The sequence below is a fragment of the Malus domestica genome, chromosome 06 (assembly GCF_042453785.1).
Source record: "Malus domestica chromosome 06, GDT2T_hap1".
In the NCBI taxonomy this organism is placed as follows: Eukaryota; Viridiplantae; Streptophyta; class Magnoliopsida; order Rosales; family Rosaceae; genus Malus; species Malus domestica.
The window spans coordinates 499,129-509,246 of NC_091666.1; the positions used below are offsets into that span (position 1 = coordinate 499,129).

The 10,118-nt window shown below is 40.8% G+C and overlaps 1 protein-coding gene across 1 annotated transcript; it reads left to right on the forward strand.

Moving 5' to 3' along the window:
- Positions 1-953: 953 nt before the first annotated feature.
- LOC103419966 (cinnamoyl-CoA reductase 1-like) lies at positions 954-3,830 on the forward strand. Its single transcript, XM_029104336.2, has 5 exons — positions 954-1,385; positions 1,516-1,688; positions 2,522-2,867; positions 2,985-3,180; positions 3,321-3,830. Exons 1-5 carry the CDS (start codon positions 1,256-1,258, stop codon positions 3,454-3,456), a joined length of 981 nt encoding a protein of 326 aa, XP_028960169.2. The 5' UTR covers positions 954-1,255; the 3' UTR covers positions 3,457-3,830.
- Positions 3,831-10,118: the final 6,288 nt, after the last annotated feature.

Genomic DNA, 10,118 nt, shown 5'->3' on the forward strand with positions numbered 1-10,118 from the left:
TGTAGTTTTTAAATTTAAGTTATAGTTTTTAAATATAAGTTGTTGTTTTTAAATTTAATTTGTTGTAGTTTTTAAATTTAAATAATAAATTATGTTTGGCCCTATGACCCTTGGCCCTCAGTTGGAGACGGTTTTTTGTGACAAGGTTAAAACGAGCCATATGATCATTTTGCTCTCGATTGGAGATAGAGACAAATATGATCATGTACTGTTCATTAAAATATTAATATCTTGGAGGTTTAGCCCTTTGGCTAGCCTTCAGTTGGAGATGACCTGAGTTCTATTCGAAAACACTAAAAATGACTAAAAGGGGTTACATATTTTTAATGACTAATTATGAAAATAAAATGAATTTGCGTAAATACTTAAATTAGATAATGATATATGGGAACGAAATTGGACTTGGATTCTCTACCCTCCCATTTCGATGCCCTTCCCGTGCCCTTCTGTTTTGTGTGGTCACGGTTAATCCATGCTAACATTTTATATTGTTTTTTATAAAAATAATAAGATAAAAAAAAATAGTAATATAAAATATTGACGTGACTTAACCGTGACCACACAAACAGGAGGGCACGGGAAGGGCACCGAATTGGGAGGGCAGAGAATCCAAGTCCAACGAAATTTGACACCTTCATTATTATAATGGAAAATTCAGCAAGTTGTACCATTTAATATTGCTGCTATGGGAAATTCAGCAATTTGTACCATGCAATATTGCTGCGCACGTTGTACCATTCAATATTGCGGCTATGGAAAATTCAGCAAGTTGTACCATTCAATATTGCTGTGGAAAATTCAGCGGTTGTTATAAGAAATAACTTCGTGGCATCACCCACATCACTATTTCACCAATAAACATTCACCGCGTGGGATTCATCTTTAGTCAAAACATATACGTTAGACTCCTCCCACCGCATATATAAACAGACAAGTAGTATGACGAAGAAGATATTGATAGAGAGATCAATCATAATAGAGGTGGGATTGAGAGGAGTAAGGGCTGGTTTCGTATTGATGTGTTTTGAAAAAAAAAAACTACTTTTGTTGTGTTTTGAGAATAAGCTCATTTTTGTTGCTTTATGTTTTCAGTTTTTTTCACTCAAAACTGTGAAAATAAGTTATTTTACATTTTTTAGCTTAACTTTTTTTTATACTCACTTTTTATAAAAACATCTCAGTACCAAATCAGTACTAAGGAAATTAGCTAGGTTGAATATATAACTTGGTACGAAGATATACAGCAAGTAAAGATATGGCGGGTGAGGCGACTGATCAGAAAGAAAAAGTATGCGTGACTGGAGCTGGAGGATTTACTGCCTCTTGGGTCGTCAACCTCCTCCTCTCCAGGGATTATGTTGTTCATGGAACTGTCAGGCAACCAGGTCAGTCATTCCCATCACTCATCGTATATATAGTATAATATTAATTGTACATTTTCAGTGAGAAGATTGGACTGAATTGAGGTGTGTGTGTGTGTGTGTGTGTGTGTGTGTGTATTGTGCGCGCATGCAGGAGACAGCAAGTATGCTTACTTGAACAAGCTTGAGAAAGCATCAGTGAACCTCAAACTGTTCAAGGCAGATTTGTTGGACTACGACTCTCTTCTTTTGGCCATTGAAGGTTGCAGCGGAGTCTTCCATGTTGCCAGCCCTGTACCCAATTCGCTTAATGATTCAGACCCTGAGGCAAGAATCTTCCAGATTATATTATCTTAATTAATTGAGTTATGCTCGGTAAATTAAACTTGTAGACTAAATTTGCAAACTAAGTGATGTGTCATCAATAAGAAAAAAACATGTTATTCAAAACTTAACTAATAATTCAATAATCAATTTTCATGTCATTTAGTTTATAAAATTTAATCTACACATTTAATGTCCTAGCATTACTCTAATTAATTAATGTATGCGTCACTCAACTTAATTTATTTAACTATAGTTGTTAGATTCGACCGGCTGCATTGATTGATTAATGAATCCCATATTTGAAAATTTATTTTAAAAAAAATTGAAAATTGAAAGTCAAAAACATAAAAAAATAAAATAAAATTTTGGCTTCTAGTGAATAATGCTTGTGTTCCCCTTCTGAGGGAAAATAATTATCTCTACACTTATAATCAACATATTTTACAATACAAAAATCATAATTGGAATTGTTTATTCACTTTATATAATCTAAATATCATATCCATAAAAAATCATTAAAAGTGAAGGTCTTTTAGTCAATGCTATGCATCAATCAAATGAACTGTTTATCATGAGGATGCTACTTGTTACCAAAACCGTCGATTGTTTAACACGCATGGATTATTAAAAGATATTCAAATTGAATGATTTTTAGATGATGATAAATAAAATGAACGGTTCCAATTTTGATGTTCGTATGATGAAAATACGTTAATTGTAATTGGGTTGGGGTGGAGGAGGGGGAGTAAGTTCTCTTATGAAAGGAACACAAGCATTATCCTTTCAGTTTTGAGTAAAAAACTGAAATTGTAGAATAAATGAATGTGTTGCAGGAGTTTCTCGAACCAGCAATAAAGGGAACGCTGAATGTACTCAAGGCTTGCAAAAAGGCCAAGGTGAAGAGAGTTGTAGTTGTGTCGTCTGTAGCCGCCGTCGTTATGAACCCGGAGTGGCCTAAGGATCAAGTCAAGGACGAGACTTGTTGGTCCGTTCCCGAATATATGAAAACAACCAAGAAGTGGTACTATCTTTCGAAAACGGAAGCAGAGCGCGAGGCTCTGGAGTTTGGAAAAAGGAATGGACTTGAGGTTGTGACTGTTTGTCCTTCTCTCATTTTGGGGCCAATGTTGCAATCCACTCGCAAATGCAGTAGCTTTCTCATTGTTATGGCTATAATAGGTATCTCTGTGCATAATCATATATTAAGAGTACAAGGTACAAGATATGTTTCTTGTTTGTGTAATATTAATGTACTATTGCGTGTGCACACGCGCTCGACTCTGTACGAATGTGTAGGTGATCTTGAGTCCTTGCCATTCAATTACTGGACGTTCGTGGATGTTCGTGATTTAGCTGACGCACTGCTTCTTGCATACAATAAGCCTGAGGCCGCAGGAGAAAGATACATATGCAATTCACACTCATATGGCATACGAGATGTGGTGGAGAAATACTTGAGGCCTACATATCCCGACTACAAGTACCCCAAGAAGTAAGTTAATCCATTAAACCAGTCCTTCAATAATTGATTATGGACTCTTTTTTTTTCAATTCATCCTTCTGTTTGCTTGTGTACCTTAACGATTGATCCATGTTCATGTTATTAAGATATGTTACCGGTTGTATTGGCAGCCTTACCCATGCGGAGGAAGAAGTTCAACACCTTAGTTCCGAAAAATTGAAGAAGTTGGGTTGGACTTTCCGGTCAGTTGAGGAAACGCTTAATGATTCTATTGAAAGCTATCGGAAGGCTGGAATCGTGGGTTAGGAAAAGTTGACGGACCATTGTATGTGTTGTGTATTTTCCCTAGCTAGCTAACTAGCTACTCTTAGTACGCAGACTGCTGTGCACTATCACAAACAAAATAATAGTTCTGCTTAGTATGATGAGCAGCAGTGTTTGCTACTGGCTACGCTTATGCTTCATATAAGTAGAAAGTTAAGTTATGCTCTCGGCTTGATTCCTACCCTATATGTTTGCCGCTTTAGGCTTGGTTTGGTATTGCTATACTTTAAAAAAAAACTGTTTCTACTGTGTTGTGAGAATAAGCAGCTGTAAAATAAAGCAGCAGAGTGTTTGGTAAACTTTTTTGTAAAAGTGCTTTTGGAAATAAAAAAAGTAGTATTATAGTGTTTGGTAAACTTTTATATAAAACAGCTGTGACTGTATGAAATGACCAAAAATAGTATAATACTAGATGTGCCATTAATTTCATTTTCTTAACAAACAAAGGTGAATTACTAAATATACTTTATTTTTAAAAGAAAAATATTTATAAACTTTATCTTAAATATTAATTAGTATGACAAACTACTTCAATTGAAATATTTTAGACTGAATAGCTATGATTCATTAGTACAATATTGTTAATGTACTTGAAAGTAGTCTAATTAGAGGCATTCATCAAACTTCCCGCTATTCTATTTCTCAATGGCACGGCCCAAAGAAGTTGTGAGTTCCAACTTTGTTCATTGTACAACTAGGTTAATGGGTTCTTTCACAATTACTCTCTAAACCACTTCAAATATAGAATAATGAGATTTAACCAAGTATAGAATTTCAATTAGGCAATCCAATTGAATGCCTCATGTTAATGCACTTGTCCAAATGCAATCTAAAAGAATTCAACAGAGAGAAGGAATTGGAAGTACTTTCAACTACTAGTACTACATATGCAATATCATACAACCAGGTCACTTTATACAAAACCATTCTACAGAATACACGTCTACTTCACAACGACCTAAAAGCATGTTGAAATAGCGCTAAGCTGAAATGTCATTTTAGAAACTTTTCACATCCCAAAATCATCCAATCACTCTTCAAACTCAGTGACGTCCATCACATCAGTCATGACATTCTGATTCTACGTTTTACGTAATTCATCAATATTAACGGCTAATAGTGGATCATCCTTCACTTTATTTGACTTCAATTTCGCAGGGCAAGCTGATAGGAGGAAAAACCAAAAGGGTTTAGTAATCTCACCAAAGTATAAGTCCAACTGATGTAGGGGAACAAAAAATAAATATACCTACAACAGGGCATCGTGTGTTGTTTTCCCGTTAAGTAATGCATGATATGCCCTTTGTCGTAAACATGCTTGCATACAACACTGCATTTGGGGGGGAAAATACACCAAGAAAAAACTTTAGCATTAGAAAGGTCTACAACAGTGTAGTGTGAGCTAAAGTAAATATAAGAAAGGACTGGAAACGCCTAAACACACATAAATACTCAATGCTAGAAGTCTTATGCCACACCAACATTCAGCAAAGACTGTAAATTCATATTTTCCCAACAAAGAAAAAGATAAATGTCTGAAGTAACTAATACAGCACCTGCGTACTGGATGCTCCAGTTCAGTGACAGGCAACTGGTCTTGGGGCCAGAAATAATAGAAATAACTTCTCATAAATTGTAGCGAGTGAATTTTCCTGGTACATTGGATAATGGCTTTCATCTACATGCAATAGTATACAGGGAATGCATACTATGGCCAACTATGGTCTGCTTACTAGATGTATCCTATTGGCGTCTCACAGAGAGGGATGAATTTATAGTCCTAGCTACTGATGGGGTATGTAGCCAACTAATTTATGCTATTTACAAAAGATATATATAACATTTCCTTTCCTTTTCCCCCTCTTATTCCTTGTGCTATTGGAATGTAAGATTAAAACATTCTTAGCAGATTTGGGATGTCCTCTCTAACAAAGAAGTGGTAGACATTATAGCAATAGCCCCATCACGTTCTTCTGCAAGTCGAGCACTGGTAAAGACAGCAGTTAGAGCATGGAGATAGAAATACCCAACTTCCAAAGTAGATGACTGTGTTGTAGTTTGTCTATTCCTTGACTTAACATATGTCAAACACATCGAACAGGGAGCAGTTTAATACATTGACAACAGAGCAAACATCTTTAGATACTTGAGGTAAAACATGTTAGTTTATGTGTGTTTACTATGTATTTTGTTTGTACCATACTTGACCAATCCCGAAACTACCGAGCACCGGCCAACGCTATACTGTCAAGGACCCAGAAGAGTTCCCCTCCGACCAGGAGGCCAATCACTACTCGACACGTGTCAAGATTAGAAGCCAATCAGAGCGCAGCACGTGTCGACATCAAGAACCAATCATAACATGACACATGTCAATGTGACAAAGCTACAAGTTTTTCTATAAATAGGGGTCATTCCCCCAAAATATGGCCTAATGCCATTTGTGTTAAATCATTCACAAGAACTCACTAAATTGAGAGCTTGATCCTTTGTACTTGTGTAAGCCCTTCACTACTAATAAGAACTCCTCTACTCCGTGGACGTAGCCAATCTGGGTGAACCACGTACATCCTGTGTTTGCTTCTCTGTCTCTATTCATTTACGTACTTATCCTCACTAGTGACCGAAGCAACCAAGCGAAGGTCACAAAACCTGACACTTTCTGTTGTACCAAAGTCTTCGCTGATTTTGTGCATCAACATTTGGCGCCGTCTGTGGGAAACGACACTTATTCCTACTCTCTTCAGCTGTGTCAAGCTGGTTTCTATCATTCGTACACTTTCTTTTGACCAGGCATCCCTCTCCAACATGGGGAGCGAAGGAAGCCACAGCACACAGAATGACACCCCCCTTGCACATAGTGCGAAACAACGAAAGAAGGAAGGAAAACGAGTTCTTCTTCAAGCTAAAGTCGATGAGTTGGAAGCTCAGAACAACAAGATAGCAATGAGGAATGAGGTCCTCCAGGAGCAATATGAGAAGCTCTTCGAGACACTCCACGAAGATAGGCAAGCTCAGACACGCGAGCTTGTTGGCCCCGTGGAAGTCAACCATCAACTGGGTGCCCTCCAACATGGAGGGTCACATGCATTCGACATAGATATCCCTGATAGGGACCAGATTACCCCTCGACTTGATAATCAACATGAGGCTTCACTTAACCCAGTTGCTTCGACCCGAACCATGAGAAGTGGAGGGAGACGCCTCTTTGCTGAAGGGGCAGAAGGATCGAAAGCCGTCTTTCGCGATTGTCGGGATTTCCTGAAGCAACGTTGAGAGAATTCCATCCATATAAGCTCAAAGATTAATGACCCAAGGATTTCTGAGAGACTCGGTCCCTGCCACGGCCCAAGCTGGCCACCAATTTGGGGAAGGGGCAACAAGTCCTAGAGAGACATGAGGGTACAGGGGACTCAGAGGTGTTCCGACAGACATACCCTGGAAGCCAGTACAGCGAGTCCAGGGAAAAATCACATGCCCTTGATCAAACCTTCCTAATTCCAAGAGGAGATGGAGATTTACGAAAGAAAGCTCCAGTGACACATAACTCCGCTCAGGACCCCCTTGTCCTACAACTTCTCGAGGAAGTAAACAAGTTGAAGGCTGAACGTCAGGCTGAAATACCTTACTGGAACCAACCCAGGCCTGGCCCTCTTACAAGGAGGATCCTCAACACCCCCCTTCAAGCAAAGACAAAGCAAAAGCTTGGCTTGCAACTTTATACTGGAAAAGAGGACCCGATTGAGCACCTTAACCTCTTTGAGTCCACCATGGCATACCGGATGCACACCGACGAAGAGCGATGTCTTCTCTTCCCCTCCACCCTCTCTGGTGGAGTTCTAAATTGGTATTGTCGTCTTACACCTGAGACGGTAGACTCATTTGAGGAATTGAGGAAACTATTTGTTTCCCAACACATTTTCCAAACCGATCGCTTGCACTCTGCAGATGACTTGTACACTATCCGCCAGAAGCCAGACGAGTCATTACGTATGTATGCTGGCCGCTTCAGCCATGAATACTCCCGGTGTGCCGAGGCAGACGACAAGACTGCCCTCAAAGCCTTCACGGCAGGCCTACGTGATTGTTTCTTTAAATACATGATCAATGCCAATACTTGGAAGACTTACTCTGAGGTGATGGCGCAGGCTTATAACCATGCCTCCGCCGAGGCAAAGACATATCAGGAGAAACCCCCTACAACCATCCTTTATCAACAAGTGGGAGGTGGAAGCCAGACTCACCTAAATGAGAAGACCTCGACTTTCCAAACAGCAGTGGCACCTCCCCATGCCTTGCATAATGCTTCACCGAATCAACAGACATATCAATTTCAAGGCAAGAGGAAGGATTTCCATCCTCACCACTCTCCTTTCAGTAAAAAGAGTAAGGGACACTATCCCGATAACCAAGGGTATCGCCACAATAACGCTCGCCCCCAGGCAGTCAATTCAGTGGGTCAAACCCGCGTCAAGATACCCCCTACCCCAAGGTATGAGACATACACGCCCTTGAATGCCACATGCGCGGCCATTTACCCCAGCATAGCTCACCTGATACCAAAGCCAAAGCCGAGGCACCCAGATTACACGCCCCCGAATAACGCGGGCATGTTTTGTTGCTACCATGAGCACAACGGCCATGATAGCGAGAAATGTATCATCCTCCGTGATCGTATTGAAGCTTTGGCACGAGAAGGAAAAATTGATCAATTCCTTCTTCACCCTCAAAGGGATAACCGTAACCAACGCCAGGTGAATGTCATATATTCCATAAGCGGCGGCACACCCATATCTGAATCTTCCAATAGGGCCATGAAAAACAGTGAACGAAGTCTGAGGCCTGGTCACCAAGTGTTTCACGTGGAAGACATCAGGGGAGGGAAGTATCAAAAACCTAACTGGGATCCGATATGTTTCTACCCTGAGGAAGAAAGAGGCATCATCTACCCTCATAACGACCCATTGATCGTGGAGGCTCACATAGCCAACTTTGATGTTCGACGAATCCTCGTAGACACAGGGGCTTCGGTCAATATCATGTTTGCCGAAGCTTTCAGGGCACTCAGTGTAGCTGAACACTTGCTCGATCGCTCGATTTCTCCTCTGATAAGCTTCTCCGGTGATATCGTGCAACCCTTAGGGAGCATACATTTACCCTTTACTATTGGTACAGGCCCTTACACGGCTACCATTACCACTAACTTCCTAGTGGTTGACTGCCCAACGGCATACAATGTCATCTTTGGGCGCACAGGCATCAATGATCTCAAGGCTATGGTATCCACGCATATGCTGTTGATGAAATTTCCAACCTCCCATGGCAACGGCTACATCAGAGGAGATCAGCTTAGTGCACGATCATGTTACAACACTTCAGTTAAGCAACAACACTTGCCCGGACCCAAGGAAACCTGTCTGTACATGACCAAGTCACAAAGACCAGCCTAGATGAAGCGACCTTGGATCTTCCTGATAGCAACAATCAACCCGATGATCCTCGAGATGACTCTTTCACCCAGCAAGCCCAACCTGCTGAAGAGTTGGAGAAGGTACCTATCTCAAGAGATCATCCAGACCGCATGGTGAATATTGGCACCACATTGTCACCATCCCTTCGGTTAGCATTGATATCTTTTTTGAAAGAGAACACTGAAGTCTTCGCCTGGTCATACGAGGACATGCCAGGCATCTCTCCCGATGTCATCTGTCATCGTTTCAGTATTGACCCCAAGATCAAGCCGGTGAGACAGAAGCGAAGATCTTATGACGCTGAACGATACGAGGCAATGAAAGCAGAAGTTGAAAAACTCAAAGGCATAGGCTTTGTCCGCGAAGTCAATTACCCGACATGGGTAGCAAATGTGGTCCTTGTTAGGAAAAATCCAACCAAAGAAAGTCTTTCGCTTCAAAAGGTCTTGTGGAGGATGTGTGTTGACTACACCGACCTAAACAAAGGGTGTCCGAAAGATAGTTTCCCTCTTCCTCTTATTGACAGGCTTATAGACTCTACGGCAGGGTGTGAGCTCTTGAGCTTTATGGACGCTTATTCAGGATACAACCAAATCCTCATGAACCCCTCAGACCAAGAACACACGGCCTTCACTACTGACAGGGGACTATATTGCTATAAAGTCATGCCTTTCGGCCTAAAGAATGCAGGAGCAACTTATCAGAGACTGGTCAATTCAATGTTCGCCGAACAAATTGGGAAGAACATGGAAGTTTACGTTGATGATATGCTAGTCAAAAGCAAACATGCTGACCAACACATCACCAACCTATCTGAAACTTTCACCATTCTAAAGAGGTATCGAATGAGGTTGAACCCCAACAAATGTGCCTTCGGCGTGGGCTCTGGCAAATTCTTAGGCTTCATGATTAGCCAACGAGGCATTGAAGCTAACCCTGAAAAGATCAAAGCAATCCTCGACATGAAAGAGCCAATAACTTCAAAAGACATCCAAAGCCTTACTGGCAAGGTGGCAGCCTTAACCAGATTCATCTCTAAGGCCACAGACAGATATGCTCCTTTCTTCAAAGCACTCAAGGGAAATAAGAAGTACATTACATGGACGGAGGAATGTGCCAAGGCATTCAGGAACCTCAAGGAGTACATGAGTAAAGCCCATCTGCTCTCCAAAC